Raw genomic sequence first — 19,082 nt, 5'->3', positions numbered from 1 at the left:
TGTTTCTTCATTCATACACATCAATGTGTGCACCCTTAATGGCATGGTTAATGTATAGTTGGAATTCCATTTTTCTCAATGCACTGTTAAAGATCTCCCAAGTGACATGTTCAAATGCCTTGTGAATGCATGCCTTAAAGTCTTGTAGATCCCTAATCTTGGTTCGGTACACCAGATCCTTTACAAAATCCCACAGAAAGAAGTAGAGTGGTGTGAGGTCAGGGGATCATGACAGCCATGGAATTGGAACATCTGGTCCAATCCATCTATCTGGAAACTGTTTCCATAAATGATATTTGCCAGTAGTTGCTTGGGATGGTTCCATACCATGTTCGAAAATTTTGTTGCCCTTTGGTGTCGGACCTCACCTGTGTGAACCAGGCCAAATACAGATCTGCTGTGGACTCCACGTTTTCTCAGGTTTTCATGTTTGATTTTGCATCAAAATTGCATCACCTAGAAGGTTAAAAAAAAAATAATAATAATAATAAAAAAATGAGTTTTTGTGTCACACATGGAAAACCATTTGTTGATATCTAGTATAGTTATAAAGTCATCAGAACCTTAAACTTATGTTTTAAAGCTAATTTATAGACACCCTGTTTTGTGGAAAATCATTTTTATATAACAAGGACAAAGAAGACCCAATATTAATCCCTGTGTTACACTTGCAGTGATTATTCACCAATCAGAAGGTGCCCATTCATTGTGTATACCCCAGAGTTTCTCAGTGATACACACTACACCCTTTTATCTAGATATGATGAAAATTGTTCAGCAGCAAGAGTTTTGACACTATAATGTTTGAGCTTGTCAAGTAGAGTACTGTGAACAGCACAATCAAATGTTTTGGACACATCACAGTGGACAATATTTTGTTGTTTAAATTTGTTATAATCTGGTCCATTAACTGAAAATTAGCATGCTCTGTCGAGAAACAGTTTTGAAATCCAAAATGAGACTAAATATTTTATTTTGAAAGAGGTATGTTGGGTGGTTGCATACATAATATTGTAAAATACCTGAGAGATGGTAAGTAGTGAGATTGAGATTGGTCAGTAATTATTTTGTAAAATACCTGAGAGATGGTAATTAGTGAGATAGAGATTGGTCAGTAATTATTTTTACCTGTCTTACCATCTTTTTTGTAAAATGGTCTGCCAGTAGCATAGATCAGTCTTGAAGATTTTACTTCCATTGGGATCAACAACCTCTTAATGTTTAATAAAAGAATACATTTCCGTCATAGGTTATATTGTGCTTTATTAAAATCATGCTATTAGCTAACATACAATGGAATATGATTTTTGGTTTTATGTTTGTAACATAAAGAGTGTGAAGAACACAATATTTAATACTTTGTGTAGTGGATGGGCTTGACAATGGCTCATGGCCAAAATTAGCTAATAGCATGATTTTAATAATGCATAGTACAGCCCACAACGGACAACATATTCTTTATTTATATTTCAATCTGCTATCCCATGATAGCAGTATATTTGCATATGCGACTGTATATGTTGCATGTAAGTGAAGACCAGGATTTCAGTGCATTACTTGAGCTACTGTCAATTCCGTGAGAATTAATGGCTTTGAGGAAGTTAATTACATTGGTTCTTAATTTAATTATCAGGCTGAAGAGTTCTTGTGATTTACCTGTGCATGCTTGCAGTGTTGCTTTTTTTGTGCATTCTCTTTCTTTAATGCTTGCAGTGACCATGCCATTCTTCTAATCTAAGAAGTGATTATTAAATATTTGTGATAAATCTCTTTCGTCATCTTCTACTTTCACAGCCTTGTTGGACTATTTCAGGCAATCATTTCTAGCCGTCTTCTTCAGTAGGTTTTCTTTCTGATTTGCCCAGTATCTCTTCATTCATCCTGATTTTTTTTTTGTCATTCCCTCAGCTGTAAATAACCTCTTCATTATTTTCCATCTGTCTATTTTTTGTTTAAATCTTGTTTTTATGTTTTTCAGTTTTATTAAAGTCTGTTTAGTTTTGTGAATTGCCCGGGATTAATTCTAGCTCTTTCATATTCTCCCTGGAGCCCTTTATCCATCGTACTTGTTGCTTTGTGTCCCAAAAATTCTTTATAATTTTTTTGGGTAATCAGGTTTCTGGTGTCCTCATAATGTGACCAGGAAGAGAGATCCTTTTTTTTTCCAGTTCGCTGGATTATCATACCATGATGCACAATTGATTAACTTACAAAACTTAGTGGGGTGTACAGTTCAGAAACCATTAAACAAAAGTGTAAGGTTGTCCAAAGCACTTCAGAGGAAGTTTAAGAAATGTTAATTGGGGAGATGTGCATAATGATCGAAATGCCTCCCAGTATAAATGCAACATATTTCTTGATAAATTTGTATCCCTTTTTGAACATTGTTACCCAAAAAAAAATACTAAATGTAACACCAAACAGCTTTCAAAGAAACGGTGGGTTACTACAGATATTGAAGTATCTTCAGAAAGAAAAAGACAACTACATGAGACAGCAGAAATTAGTGAAGACATAGAAGTAATTTTATACTATAAAAATTATTGTAACATACTGAGAAAAGTTGTCAGAAAATTAAGAAATATGTTTATTAGAGATGAAATTAACAACTCGGGCAATAAAATCAAATCAGTATGGAATGTTGTTAGAAGGGGGACAGGAAAAGTAACCACTGGGATAGGTAGTAGTACTATTAAAGAGAATGAGACAATCTTAACCAACTGTACACAAGTAGCTAATGTACTTAACAACCATTTCTTAATTGTAGGTGAAAAAAATTGTGAGAATAGTTCAAAAGAAAAAGCCAAGCAGTACATGGAAGAGTCAGTTTTGGAAAAACCTAGTCAGTTTTGGGAAATCTTAGTTAGATTAATTTTCATCTAACAACCTCTTGTGAAAGAAGCAAAATCATTAAATCTTTGAAAAATAAATGTTCTGTTGGAGTAGATGACATCTCTAACAAGATATCACAACAATGTGGGGCAGTTACAGCTGATGTTCTGAGTCACAAATGTAATGCATCACTAACTCAAGATATTTTCCCAGACAGGTTAAAATATGCCATTGTCAAGCCTGTCTACAAACAAAGGGGACACCATAGATGTCAGTAATTACCTCCCAGCATCCTTGGTTACAGCATTTTCAAAAATCCGCAAGAAAGTAATGTACTCAAGTGTGATTAGCCATCTCGACCGTAATGGAATACTTAGTAAATCACATTTCATATTTCAAAAATGCTGTTCCACTGAGACTACAATATACAGTTGCACTGCCCACATAATAGTCTAGAAATAGTAAACTGTCACGAGTAGGAATTTTCTATGACTTACCCAAATCAGTTGAGAAATTACGTTAGAGAAATTACAATTCTATGGTATAAATGGATCAGCATGTGAGTAGTTAGTCATTTCTACACATAAGGAAGCAAGAAGTTTCTTTATGTGGTTTAACTGATTTAAGAAAGTTTCCCACTTCATCTAACTGGGGTGAAATTACATTAGGTGTTCCATAGGGTTTGATCTTGGGTCCCCCTTTTGTTCTTGATGTATAGGAATGACTGCTCTTCTTAACTGAAACAAGAAGCTAAATTGACACTGTCTGACAATGATACGATCATTATTAATCCAGTAAAAGATACTCCAATAGAAAATGATACAAATAATGTATTTGCAAAAGTTATTGATTGGTTTTCCGTGAATGGACTTGCTCTGAACTTTGAAAAACACAGTACATCCGATTATCTACTCAAGGAGCACAGTTCCTTCAACAAATATAACACGTCAACAGAAGTCAATAGCCAGAGTAGAGCATACTAAGTTTTTGGCTGTATATGTAGATGAGACTCTGTTGAAAAATTCATATTTTGGGTCTCCTCAAGTGACCAGGTTCAGCAACTTTCGCAATCGGAATAATTGCCAATTTTGAGGATATAGAAATTAATAACCTAACATACTTTTCATACTTCCACTCTCTGATGTCATATGGAATAATATTGTGGGCTGGTTCAACACTTAGGCAAAAAATATTCATTGTTCAAAAGAAAGTGGTTACAATAATATGTGGGGCTCATAGTCATACATCTTGTAGGCATCTGTTTGAAAGGCTAGAAATTCTTACAACAGCCTCACAGTACATTTGTTCAGTAATGAAATTTGTTCTCAACAATACTGATCAGTTTAAAAACAATGACATTCATGCGTATCATACCAGAAGAAAGAAAGACTTAAACTATCCTCAACTTAACCTGTCTTTGGCACAGGAAGGGGTAAAATATGCTGCTGTAAAACTTTTCAATAAATTACAAGATGAAATAAAATGTCAGACAGACAGCGGTAATAGTTTCAAAAATAAATTGAATCATTTCCCCTGGAAATCTCCTTCTGTACCACAGATGAATTCTTTAATAGAAATAAATAAATCTGTACATATAATATATGCATTTTGTGCCACTTAAGGGAATGGGGTAGGTAACAAAAATTTTAAGCTACCCCCCCCCCCCCCCCTTTGATTCATGTGTGCATTTCTTATGCACTTGTCATTTCCTCCTCATAATCATTACTGAGAGATTGATCAATGGAACAAGTAACTAACTAACTACACCACTTCATTTGGCACTATCCACCGTTGTCCATCTTTTTGATATTTTGAATTTATGTACATTCTAGCTATTCTTCTCTCATCTTTTAGGATTTTTGTTGGTTCTGTTTTTCTAGGTAACTTTTAAAAGAGTTTAACTTCCTTATGTCACTTCTGGTTGAACCACCGCCTTGTAATGTTTTAATTTAATTTTGATTGTTAAGACATTTTTTATTGTATGTATACCATGTTAATTTTTGAGCTTTTTATCATTTTGTTAGTTATTACTTGCCATGCACGTTTCTTATCCAAATTGTATGTTAAAATTTCAGCTGCTATTTAAATTGTTTCACTTTCCTGTTATTTACTGTTATGTGGCTGATTATAGGTGGATCTCAGCCTTCTCAAATGATGTGTGAACTCCTGTTTCTTGTGCTGTATTTTGTAGGCTCTTTATAGTATAGTGTGATTATTGATGTCTTCTTCTTAACATAATGTTTTGTAAATATGCCCTCATTGTGACACATCCATCAAATGCAACAGAAAAAATTAAAATTAAAAATCAAAAAATTGCAGAATAGTTATAAAATATTCAAAAGAATATTTTATTCAAATACCAGTAAAAAGTGTGATACTGTAAATTAAAAATGTAAAATAGAAAAACATCTGAGCTACGGCAATAATGGCGTTTCACATCAACAAAAATAAGTGCTTTTGGCCAGGTCATTTCTGATTCTTTACTTTTGTAAAGATTAAAAAAAGAAAACTGAGACTTAAAGAATTTGACATTTCCAGTGTTTTTCACAAATACCTTTACAAACATTTGTGGCATATTAGACCAAAATAAAAAAGACCATATAGACATATGTCCAAAACTCCTCCATTTTACACATAATGTAATCGGAGCTTAAGGTCAATACATTAAAGGTAAAAGTCAACAGAAGTGTTTAATCACTAATTAAAATTCATTTGTGATTTATCTCATTGCAAGTCACTCCACCTGATTAAGTCATTGTACTGTCAGTGGTGATATGTTGTCATGAAGTCATTTTTGTATAATTTGATATTCATATACATTTGAGATTAGTTTGTCTTGAATGTTTCCTCTGTGTAGTAGAGTTGACCTACCTAATGAATGTTCCATCTACCCGAGTTAGAATATTCATTTTGTGAGTAGGCAAATGTAAGGTCACATGAATGGTAATAGATATGTGGCTATATAAAAACATGTGTTCGGGTAGAATACATCATATGCTGTTCATTGTGGCATTGCTGGAATAGGCTCCATAGCTCTGCAAAATGTGGATTGACACAGATCTACAGTTGCTCATATCCCTGACCAGGAAGAAAGCATTCTGCAGACTGCCTGTCAAAACAAATCCAGGTAGCGGCACATGATTATTCCTTGGCGTGTGATACATGTTGTACTACCACATGGGACAGTTGATGTATTTGAATCATCTCACACTTGTACAGGGCCCTTGCCTACCAATAATTGAACAGGGAAGATCATTTTCCAGTGACTTCTTGCAAGAGCTGCCAAATCCTTTGTTTGTATCTTCAGTCTTGTTTACAAATGAGGAAACATTTTGAAAAGATGAAATACCAAATTTTCACAAACATTTTTTGTTGGTGGAACACATCCCATGCCATCAGTCTGACAAGTTGTTGAGCTGCCAGAGTGTTTCAGAACTCTATAATTCTATCTCTGCATGTTGAGTTGTGTTGCTGCACTCTTGAAGATGTCAGTTCCTCTAGATAACATATCTTCTAAGTTTGGTTGAATTTCATGCCATTCTGTTTCCGTTTCTAGTACAGGAAATGTTGTGTTTCCATTTGAGACCTTTGGGTCCATAGCTGAAGTGTAGGAAAACAGTCTTACTGTAGGAAATGGTCTTGTCTTCATTGTCTAGTACAGTCTCTGTGTTCATGTGAAGCTCATTGTAGTCCCAGCAAGCAGCAACCTAATTCTAATCTGTGTGTGAATGAAAGAGGTATTATTGAGCTGATTATGTTGTGTAGAGTCGAAGGTGATGCCATGCTCATATTCTACATCTACATGACTAATCTACTATTCACACTCAAGTGCTTGGCAGAGGGATCATTGAACCACCTTCAGACTATTTCTCTACAGTTTCATTCTTGTTGGAAAAATGAACACTTAAATCTTTCCGTGCAAGCTCCGATTTTTCTTTTTTTTATTATAGTGGTCGTTCCTCTCTCTGTAGGTCGAAGTGAACGAAATGTTTTTGCATTCGGAGGAGAAAGTTCTTGATGGAAATTTTGTGGAAAAACGTTCTGTTGATGAGAAGGGAAGGAAGGTCCAGAAAACTGGAGATGGAATCCAGGCTCTAGGGTGTAGGACAGAGCATTTAATGCAACTCAGTAACGATGTGTGTGAGTAAATGACAGAGAAAAGTTAGGAACCCAATTTGACTTTGTTCGGCAAAGGTCCACCACACCTGTCTTCATTGTAGAATTGCACCAAAGCTCCCACTCATCTTGCGGAAATAGCAAAATTTTTCCACCAGCGGCATGACAAACAAATAGTTCTACGAGGGTGGTTTGAAAAGTTCTCGGAATCACTACAAGAGGTCAGCCCTAATGCAATGAGTTGTTTGTGATGTTCATTGGACGGTTGCCTGTAAATATGTGCCATGTCAGTGCTCTTGGAAGAGCACAGTGACGGTGATGTCATTCTGTTGTTCCCACATAGTGATTTGCGAAGATGGAAAAAATAGAGATTCGAGCAATGATTAAGTGCTTTGTAAAGAATGGTATGAAAGCAAAGGACATTCATGCTGATTTCCAGAATACACTGGGGGACTCTGCTCCTTCATATTCAGCTGTTGCCAAGTGGACAAATGAATTTAAATTTGATTGGGAGAGCTTAGATGATGATCCGCGCAGTGATCTGCCAAGATGTGTCACTATTGCAGAAATTGTTGCAAAAGTGCACAAAATGGTCATGGAGGATTGCCAATTGAAAGTGCGTGAAATTGCTCACCCTTGCCAGATGTCATCTGAAAGGGTATCTGAAATGAAAAAATTATCTCAAAGATGGGTGCCGCAACTCTTGACGCGTGCCGTCGCCATGGCAAAATTACACGAACTAATGTATGAATTGTTGCCACACTCGCCTTATTCACCTAATAATGGCTGCATCAGACTTCCATCTCTTCCCAAAATTGAAAATTTTGCTTAGTGGATGAAGATTCACTTCAAATGAAAAATTGATAGCCAGAGTTGACAACTATTTTGCAGACCTGGAGGAAACTCATTGTAGAGGTAGGATCAAGTGCATTAATCTACAAGGAGACTACATTGAAAAATAAAAAAAGTTTCAGTGATGTAAGCACTTTTTTTTCTATGCTGTTCAGAGATTTTGCCAAACCACCCTCATAAGTTGTGTAGCAGTTGTGAAGAGCATAGTACACTCCTGGAAATGGAAAAAAGAACACATTGACACCGGTGTGTCAGACCCACCATACTTGCTCCGGACTGCGAGAGGGCTGTACAAGCAATGATCACACGCACGGCACAGTGGACACACCAGGAACCGTGGTGTTGGCCGTCGAATGGCGCTAGCTGCGCAGCATTTGTGCACCGCCGCCGTCAGTGTCAGCCAGTTTGCCGTGGCATACGGAGCTCCATCGCAGTCTTTAACACTGGTAGCATGCCGCGACAGCGTGGACGTGAACCGTATGTGCAGTTGACGGACTTTGAGCGAGGGCGTATAGTGGGCATGCGGGAGGCCGGGTGGACGTACCGCCGAATTGCTCAACACGTGGGGCGTGAGGTCTCCACAGTACATCGATGTTGTCGCCAGTGGTCGGCGGAAGGTGCACGTGCCCGTCGACCTGGGACCGGACCGCAGCGGCGCACGGATGCACGCCAAGACCGTAGGATCCTACGCAGTGCCGTAGGGGACCGCACCGCCACTTCCCAGCAAATTAGGGACACTGTTGCTCCTGGGGTATCGGCGAGGACCATTCGCAACCGTCTCCATGAAGCTGGGCTACGGTCCCGCACACCGTTAGGCCGTCTTCCGCTCACGCCCCAACATCGTGCAGCCCGCCTCCAGTGGTGTCGCGACAGGCGTGAATGGAGGGACGAATGGAGACGTGTCGTCTTCAGCGATGAGAGTCGCTTCTGCCTTGGTGCCAATGATGGTCGTATGCGTGTTTGGCGCCGTGCAGGTGAGCGCCACAATCAGGACTGCATACGACCGAGGCACACAGGGCCAACACCCGGCATCATGGTGTGGGGAGCGATCTCCTACACTGGCCGTACACCACTGGTGATCGTCGAGGGGACACTGAATAGTGCACGGTACATCCAAACCGTCATCGAACCCATCGTTCTACCATTCCTAGACCGGCAAGGGAACTTGCTGTTCCAACAGGACAATGCACGTCCGCATGTATCCCGTGCCACCCAACGTGCTCTAGAAGGTGTAAGTCAACTACCCTGGCCAGCAAGATCTCCGGATCTGTCCCCCATTGAGCATGTTTGGGACTGGATGAAGCGTCGTCTCACGCGGTCTGCACGTCCAGCACAAACGCTGGTCCAACTGAGGCGCCAGGTGGAAATGGCATGGCAAGCCGTTCCACAGGACTACATCCAGCATCTCTACGATCGTCTCCATGGGAGAATAGCAGCCTGCATTGCTGCGAAAGGTGGATATACACTGTACTAGTGCCGACATTGTGCATGCTCTGTTGCCTGTGTCTATGTGCCTGTGGTTCTGTCAGTGTGATCATGTGATGTATCTGACCCCAGGAATGTGTCAATAAAGTTTCCCCTTCCTGGGACAATGAATTCACGGTGTTCTTATTTCAATTTCCAGGAGTGTATTTATAATCACTCTCAGCAATATAATGCCAGGATAGACCAAAACCACAATGTGGTCCATTCACTGTTAAGTATTTCTAGAAATGTGGAGAATTATAGATTGAATAAAAAGTGTGTGTCCTGGATTCATGCCCCCCCCCCCCCCCCCCCCTTTGCAAATGCCTATAGATTTCATCTATGTAGAAAGATTTTCGTAAAGATTGCCATGTAATGATTTTCTGTAGGTGCCAGGAACCTCAAATATGCAATTGAGCGTAACATCAGGCACTTTACTGGGAACACTCCTCATCCAAATTTCAAGATTACTTTTAGAATGATACAGTAAGTGCTGGGTGAAGTCTTCATTTGAACAAGTAAACGCAGGGGTTCAGGTGTTGCCCAAGAGGGTGGGACGATTATGCACGTGTGATTGATCCTCCTCCCCTCGCATGCTTGCGCCACATATGAGATGGTTTACATCTGAATTTTTTGGTGAGAAGTTACTTGCAAAGCTAATTTACAGAACATTTCTGTGTAACTAGGCATTTTCTGGCCATTCCCTGTAATTTTCGTTTGGCCTTTTAGCGTAAATGTTTGTGAAAGACAAAGCTGTCAAGAAGCTGTAGGTGCTGTTACAACAATCAGTGGAGAAATGGAAAGGTAGTTTGGACAGTACAAATGGTAACAATTACAATATTTGTACTTCTCTATCAAAAGATACGATTGTTGTGTTATAAAGATGAGCTTTGCACATCAGTATGTAACAATGAAAAATCTAAAAGCTTTTACAGATATACCATGCATAATTGAACATCATTTGGAAGTCACAGAAATTGAACAGGTACACCTGGATGGATAAAATTTATTATAATAATATTTCCAGCTTAAAATAATGAATGAGGAATGGCAACATACAGACATAGTAGAATAAAAAGTCCTGGGTCACAGTCCTCAGTGAGCTCTTCACTGAGCAGTTCAATAATAAACATTGAAACACGCAAAAAGCATTTCTGACTGTCTACAGGCCTCCCCAATGGGAAAACTTCTCAACTTCTTTAGTGAATGAGAGGGTGTACCAAAGTGAAAAAATAATAGGGAGACTATTGTACGTGTAAGTTTCAATTAATCTCCAATAGATCTGATTGAGGGCACTTTGAGTTAATGCTACCTAGCCTGTGTTTCCTTGTCACAGCAACATCCCCAATAAGAATAGGATGACAGTGCAACGATGGTTGATAATTTGTCTCTAAATCTGTCTGTCTTTCATGAAACAGATGTGTACCCTACAGTGTTTATGTGACCATGATGATGTCCAGATGGTAGCAATAATGCATCCCCGTCAGTCTGGATTAACTACAAATGGGAAAGTAAAATTCCACAGAATTGTAAATGTTATCTCAGTTATACCATTGTGGGAGAATTTACAGTTTGAAGAATGGAAAGTGGTTTATCATGTACACAAAGTAGATGGGAAATTTAATTATTTCCAAAAAATATTTTTACAGCATTAAGAATCCAGGTTTTTTAAAATAATAGCTTAAGGAAAATGACAGTATAAAAAAGAGGGACAGCATGTGTGATAAAGATCATCCTACAATAGGAGCTTTATTTGATGTAGAGAATTAGCTTTAATCAAGGCTTAAAAATGTGCTACAAACACTGTTGCGAAATCTTTCGCCACATCATTGAAAAGGTAAAACCATGTACTGTGCACAAAAAAATTTGAAATTCTTGGAACAAGGTAGGAACACTCTGCAGCATTGCTAGGCATGAAGCAGACTCTCTAAGGCAAATGATACTTATCTCCCTAATGACAGCAGCAGTGAGACAGATGATATTAAATTTGATTCATTGACCACAAAATTCAGAGTTCTTCCTAGATGTAGCTGAAAACACAATCACAAAAATCATTAAGCCACTAAAAAGTAAGAATGTGGACCTTGTTCATGTCTCGGCCAAAGTAATAAAATTCTTTGCTGACTTTGTTACCTGTGTAACCAATCAGAGCCAAGGTGTAAGCCCTGAAATTATGCAGTCGTAACAGCTACTTACAAATGTAGAGATAAGCAACTGACCTCTGCCTACAGATGCAGATTCCCCTGCCCTTTACCTACCAGCTACATCCCCTGCGTGCACCTCCACAGGCCACACCATTGTCACCCTCTCCAATTTCCTCATATGCTGTTCTTCCCCCTTTCACTTTGCTTTTTTTCACGTTACCACCATCTACCCACCTAAGATCACTGCTTGCCCTATTGGACCAGCACAGTAGCTTCTGTGAATGACATGCCTAATTTTTGGCATGATAAAGGTGATTGTAATCTCTGTTCACCTAGACAAATAGTGACCAGCGGCTCACGAAACAATCAAAAACATTTTGTAATTTCATTGACCAGAGATCCAGAGTTCCCTTTATTAATTTGTTGGAACAAGGGTTTTTTCATGCCAAAATAGTAAAATAGGCTTTGTACGGAAGAAATTCAATGATATGACTCATATGTAAGTCTGACCCGAAATTTTGTAGTAATATGTATTGAATATTGCAATTTTATGTTATGGCTAGCTTGAAGTTTATGCCGGAAAAATATGCCACTCTCCCTGGAAACAAGGACATAAATGAGTTAATGATGATATGAATATACTAGAGGGAAACATTCCACGTAGGAAAAATATCATATGAATATAATAGAGGGAAACATTCCACGTAGGAAAAATATGTTTGTGTGTGTATATGTGCGGATGGATATGTGTGTGTGTGTGTGTGTGTGTGTGTGTGTGTGTGTGTGTGTGTGTGTGTTTTATTATTTTATGCATTATTCTCACTTTAGAAGAGATTTGCCGTATTATTTGTCCTAATGACTTTTAATTTTGCCAACAGCACCATCCGTGGTCGCATAGACCAGGTAAACCAGGTTTTGGAGCTGGACAAGCAGTCACTGTGTGCTACGAGGTACTATGCACTGGACAAGTGGACGTCACAGCTTGCAACCCTACATGTGGCAGTTGTCAACAAAATGGCGTAGGAACTACACAGTTTCTCCTTCCCTCCATCCAGATGTTTCCTCTGTGTGAAACTCGCATATGGGGCTGAAGTCTTCATATCTTCAGCAGTGTCATTTCACATAGTAATGATACTCTTCATTTCATCCATTGTTTCTACAGCACTGCTACAGGGCATTTACTTTCCTCCAGAATGAGAAGACAGATTTTCTGTGATTTTTAAAATGTGAAATACTAGTAAAATGACAGTTGGTGTTAAGTGAAGCAACATTAAATTATAATATGTACTCTTGCTGTGTGCATCTGTTGCTGTGAGGGATGACAGAAGCTAAAAACGTGAATTTTGCAGCTGTCACAAACAATGTGCTTTCTTCCAAAGGAGTAAAAGAAAATTATTTGTCCTTAACATGTGTTGTTACATTATGAATGACCTTTCAGTGTTTGAAGGACTCTTTGGTTAACTTTTATCAGTTAATGTTATTTATATCCCTGTGTGCAAAAATGCTGGTATGTTTGAGTGTACCAAGCATAGTTAACAGGAATTTTGTTGAATGTCTACAAAATTAAATGTGTTTGAAAAGTAACATTTAGCAAATAACCTATGTTTTGTGCTCACAAAGTGGTGAACATTTGAATAGATAGTTTAAAAGAACAGCACTTCAGCTGGCAGTGAAATTGCTATTGATGATGTTGTGTACCAAAATGCAGGAGTGATGAAATTTTACTATAGTAGTCTGATAATTCGCTCACACACACATGTAGATGGAAACCTGCAACACACACCATTTTATCACAATGTATGGTTTAAGTATCAGCCAAACTATCAGGGATTTGAAAAGTAACATTTAGCAAATAACCTATGTTTTGTGCTCACAAAGTGGTGAACATTTGAATAGATAGTTTAAAAGAACAGCACTTCAGCTGGCAGTGAAATTGCTATTGATGATGTTGTGTACCAAAATGCAGGAGTGATGAAATTTTACTATAGTAGTCTGATAATTCGCTCACACACACATGTAGATGGAAACCTGCAACACACACCATTTTATCACAATGTATGGTTTAAGTATCAGCCAAACTATCAGGGATTTAACGTGTGTGCAACCCCCCCCCCTCCCCTCCCCCACCCGCCACACACACACACAACTTAAATATTGTTTTATGTGTGTGATGCTACAGGGTCTAACGAGAAAAAAAGAGTAAATGTTAATTCCATATAATAAGGGTAATACGATTAATTTACAAAAAAAGTTGCAGGGAAAATAAAAAATGTTTAAAGATTAGCACATATTGTGTAACACTGTACAACGACAGACAGTAAAAATATGTACATAAAATAAATATGTACATAAAATTAAAAATGGGAAGCAGCAATCATAAAAAAACTAAAGATCAGTGACTCAATAGTTCATTATTGTTGTCTCCCAAAATATAGTCAGCAGATTATTATTATTATTATTATTATTATTATTTCATTAAAATATGGCACCTTTCCACACTGGAAAGCCCCACAGCTAAACCCTCATCATCCTTACCTTCTCACAGACTAAAAACATAATTTTAATTTTTCTCTCCATCCCCCTTTTTATTATTATTACTATTATTATTATTATTATTATTATTATTATTATTTATTATTATTTATTATTATTATTATCACTATGAATTCAATACTTTCATTCTTTGAACTTCACACAGGAAACAAATCTTGCCTGGTAAAACAGACTACCTACTGGCTAACTATTGACATACTTAATCACAGTTCACACATTTGTTGTTTTCTTTCATGATAATTAAAAGGAAAAACTGTAATAAATGCCTGATTTCAATTTAACATTAATATAAACTGGGAAACTGGCAAACTGTGTCTGTGGTACTCAGCAAGCTGGGACTTCTTGGATCCATGTTTAGAATTATACCCGCCAAAGATAAACTCGAATGTATTTTCTCTCTTCCTAACTAAGCTTCATTACTTCATAGAAAAATCATTTAACAGCTCTTTACTTCAAAATACCCATGTGCTACCTTTAGCCAGCCCTAAAATAATAATTGAAAAGTGGGTTAAATTTCATTGCAATAGTTTCAAAAAAACAATGGTCATAGCTGTCGTTTTTCTTATACTTCCTTTCATTATAAATATATCATAATATTTCTATTATGACAATAGAGAATTACCTGCCACTATATCTCTTCTCTGTTTGGTGAGTAACAATCCATCCATTTTGTACTGTCATCTTCTACACGTATAAATCACAATTACTTTGTGTGTGTGTGTGTGTGTGTGTGTGTGTGTGTGTGTGTGTGTGTGTGTGTGTGTGTGCGCGCGCGTGCGCACATCTATTGTTGACAAAGGCCTTAATGGCTGAAAGCTTTATTTGTGACAGTCTTTTTGTTGTGCCTTTCTGCGACTCAGCATATCTGCTATATGGTGAATGGCAACTTTCCGTTTCATAATATTGTTACAGCCCACACTGGATGAGAACAAGGTTTCAATATGGTGTTGTCTAACTTACTATTCTGCATTGGAAGAGAAAGGAATGGAATTCATAATGATTAGAATGCATGGTTTGTTATGCCATCTGGCCAATCAGGCACAGGACTGCAGTAGCACTTGCATAGGCAAACTTTCATACCTGTGCAGAAGCATCACAATCTTTACTACTCAAAGGGAATAGATACCTGCTAACACTTTCATGGTGTGTGCAGAGTGCAAAATTTATTGCAGTGGTGTTTCAGCATGGTGATTAGGATTTCTCACAAGGGAACCTCCCCATCGCACCCCCCTCAGATTTAGTTATAAGTTGGCACAGTGGACAGGCCTTGAAAAACTGAACACAGATCAATTGAGAAAACAGGAAGAAGTTGTGTGGAACTATGAAAAAAATAAGCAAAATGTAAAATTTGAGTAGTCCATGCGCAAAATAGGCAACATCAAGGATGGTTGGAGCACAGGAGTGCCGTGGTCCCATGCTTAGCATGAGCAGCTGTGGAATGGGAGGTCCTTGGTTCAAGTCTTCCCTCTAGTGAAAGTTTAATTTTTTATTTTCAGACTATTATCATCTGTCCGTTCGTCCGTCCGTCCGATGCGGTCACTTTTTTGGGAGTGATTATCACATCCACAAGAAAACCTAAATCGGGCAAGGTAGAATAATCTTTTTACCCATTCGCCAAGTGTACAAGTTAGGTGGGTTGACAACATATTCCTGTCATGTGACGCACATGCCATCACCAGTGTCGTATAGAATATATCAGAGCACTTGCCCGCGAAAGGCAAAGGTCCCGAGTTCAAGTCTCAGTCTGGCACACAGTTTTAATCTGCCAGGAAGTTTCATATCAGCGCACACTCCGCTGTAGAGTGAAAATTTCATTCTAGAAACATCCCCCAGGCTGTGGCTAAGCCATATCTCCGCAATATCCTTTCTTCCAGGAGTGCTAGTTCTGCAAGGTTCGCAGGAGAGCTTCTGTGATGTTTGGAAGGTAGGAGACGAGGTACTGGCGGAATTAAAGCTGTGAGGTCGGGGCGAGAGTTGTGCTGGGGTAGCTCAGTCAGTAGAGCACTTGCCCGCGAAAGGCAAAGGTCCCAAGTTAGAGTCTCGGTCCAGCACACAGTTTTAATCTGCCAGGAAGTTTTTATATCAGACGTGTTTTCCTGTGGAGGAATCGGTTGACCTATGACCTTGTGATCAAATGTTTTCGGTTCCCATTGGAGAGGCACGTCCTTTCGTCTACTAATCACACGGTTTTGTGGTGCGGTCGCAAAACACAGACACTGAACTTATTACACTGAACAGAGACGTCAATGAACGAACGGACAGATCATAACTTTGCGAAAATAAAGAAAGTAAATTTTTCACTCGAGGAAAGACTTGAACCAAGGACCTCTAGTTCAGTAGCTGCTCACACTAACTACGGGACCACAGCGCTCTTGAGCTCACTCTCTCCTTGATGTTGCCTATCTTGCGCATGGGCTACTCAGTTTGTATATTTTGCTTATTTTTTTCATTGTTCCACACAACTTCTTCCTGTTTTCTCGATTGATCTGTGTTCAGTTTTTCAAGATCTATCCACTGTGCCAACCTATAACTAAATCTGAGGGGGGCTGCGATGGGGAGGTTCCCTTGTCAGTGCTGAATTGTCAGTGCTGCACACCATCTGACATTTCTATCACCTTCATTGTAATTATTTAATTGTTTGAAAGAATTAATAGCTTTTTGTTCAGTAGAAATATTTATAGCAAATTTCATTATGAAACAGTTTCTTGTTTTTTGAAATATGAAGGAATGCGCGATTCAGTGCTGTAGCTTTGTTCCCACAAATGTATCTTGATTGTAGGCCCATCTTTCGTTTTACCATACACAGCACATGCTCTTGTTGAGATTTGAATGTCAGCTATTTCAAATGGTCTTGAGAGTGGCAAATGTGCTAATTATCTCTTTCACAGCATCCATGGACATTTTGTTTCAGACCTTAATCTCTCCTGCAGCAGCATACGGGTTAAGATGAAAACTAGAACTGAATTTTCAGCATTCTTAAATCTATGATGTAGTTTTCATTTCACCCTAAATAAATAGCCCAAGGCACATAACATAATATGCACATATAGAAAGCAATTGCTGTCATAGTCCATTGTAAAAGTTAACGTGTAACTGCATGTCTAGTGCAATATTTCATATCAAACTCTGTCTTATTCATATGCATTTTTGAGTCAGGAACACAAGTTACTTCAAGCCAATCTAATTGAAGGAAATTACAATGAATGTTTGCTACATGTGGAACCCATTGGAGCTTGCTGAAGGGGTTGAGAACAATCTCGAGCATTAAACAGAAACAAAGAGGATGTAGCAAACAGAATTATTAAACACAAAACTTAAACCTGATTTTATAATGTAGAGGATAAGAGGAGTGGCAGTGAATCCATTAAATCAGTAGAGCTCTCAAATAGAAACTGTGTGTGAATTCAGATGTTAATCTTCTTCTATATATATAAAACAAAGTCGGGTTTGTTACAACACTTATAACTCGAGATCTGCTGGACCAATTTTCATGGTTTTTGATTTGTTGGATTTGTCTCCGCCCCGAATAGCAGAATACATCTTAAAAATAATGAAAAATTGACGATTAAAAATTTTCATGGGATTTGATTTGTTGGATTTGTCTCCGCCCCGAATAGCAGAATACATCTTAAACATAATGAAAAATTGACGAATACTTGAATATAGTGTGAATATAGTGTGCCCCACATTTCGTGCAGCATGTCAAGAGCTGAATTTGCTTGAAAACGATACTCATTGGGACACGACAATCGCTGAAGCAATTATTTCTGCATCTCCAAGTCAGATACACACATTATTTGCTATCATCATTTCGACATGCTTCCCATCGAACCCACATGACCTGTGGAACAAATACAAAGATAACATGTCAGAAGACATTTTATATCGAATTCGTGTCAGCTCAAGAAATCCCGATCTTGAGGTGAATGAGGAGATGCATAACCAGACTTTGCTCTTGATCGAAGATATGTGTTACCTCATGTGCGGCAGTTTGTTAGTTAGGTTAGGAATGCCAGCGCCAGATCGCGGAATGAATGACGCATTTAATAGAGAATTGGAACGTGAACGTGAATATGATCCACATAAACTAATCCAATCAGTTCAAACGAATGTACCACTGTTGAATCCTAAGCAGAAGGAAGTCTATGATACACTGATTAATGCCATTGATGATGGAAATGGTGGCTTATTTTTTTTGGATGGCCCCGGTGGAACTGGGAAGATATTCCTCATGTCATTGATTTTGGCCACTGTACGTGCGAGATCCGAAATTGCGGTAGCAATTGCTTCTTCTGGAATAGCGGCCACATTGTTAGACGGATGCCGTACGGCTCACTCAGCGTTAAAATTGCCATTAAACCTTCAAACTACTGAACAACCGACATGTAACATTTCGAAACACTCCGCAATGGCCAAAGTTTTAGTAGCATCAAAAATCATCATATGGGACGAATGCACAATGGCGCACAAACGCGCATTGGAAGCACTAGACCGAACATTAAAAGATCTGCGCAATGACTCGAGATGTTTTAGTGGTTCAATGATTTTATTATCTGGCGATTTCCGACAAACACTATCAGTAATTCCAAGATCTACTGCTGCCGACGAAATAAACGCTTGCCTCAAAGCATCAAATCTATGGCGATATGTAAACAAACTTCAACTGTCTGTAAATAAGAGAGTTGCATTGTTGAACGATCTATCTGCTGATCATTTCTCGAAGCAATTGCTGACTATCGGTAATGGCCATGTTCCTGTTGACGAATCGAGCGGTTTGATTTCATTTCCTCCAAATTTTTGCAATTTCGTCTCATCAAAAGACGAGCTTATCAACAAAGTATTTCCGGATATCATTGCTAACCACAAAAATACTAAATGGTTAAGTGAGCGAGCAATTTTGGCGGCTAAAAATAAAGATGTAGATGACCTCAATTTTATAATTCAAAATCAAATCGTAGGTACTCTGTATTCATTCAAATCTATCGACTGTGTAACAAACGAAGAAGAAGCCACTAATTATCCAACTGAATTTTTGAACTCCTTGGATGTGCCTGGTTTACCACCGCACAATTTACAACTGAAGGTTGGCTCGGTAGTCATCATGCTTAGAAATTTAAACCA

General features: G+C 38.4%; 1 protein-coding gene across 1 annotated transcript in view; it reads left to right on the top strand.

Moving 5' to 3' along the window:
* LOC124799259 (COP9 signalosome complex subunit 2) overlaps positions 1 to 12,814 on the top strand; it is a 101,761-nt gene extending 88,947 nt beyond the window's left edge. Inside the window, exon 9 of the mRNA XM_047262822.1 lies at positions 12,287 to 12,814. Coding sequence (XP_047118778.1) covers positions 12,287 to 12,431 — 145 coding nt within the window. The 3' untranslated portion in view covers positions 12,432 to 12,814. The remainder of the gene's footprint in view (positions 1 to 12,286) is intronic.
* The last annotated feature ends 6,268 nt before the right edge of the window (positions 12,815 to 19,082 follow it).

The sequence above is a fragment of the Schistocerca piceifrons genome, chromosome 5, assembly GCF_021461385.2.
Source record: "Schistocerca piceifrons isolate TAMUIC-IGC-003096 chromosome 5, iqSchPice1.1, whole genome shotgun sequence".
In the NCBI taxonomy this organism is placed as follows: Eukaryota; Metazoa; Arthropoda; class Insecta; order Orthoptera; family Acrididae; genus Schistocerca; species Schistocerca piceifrons.
This window is presented reverse-complemented; position numbering and strand designations above follow the sequence as displayed.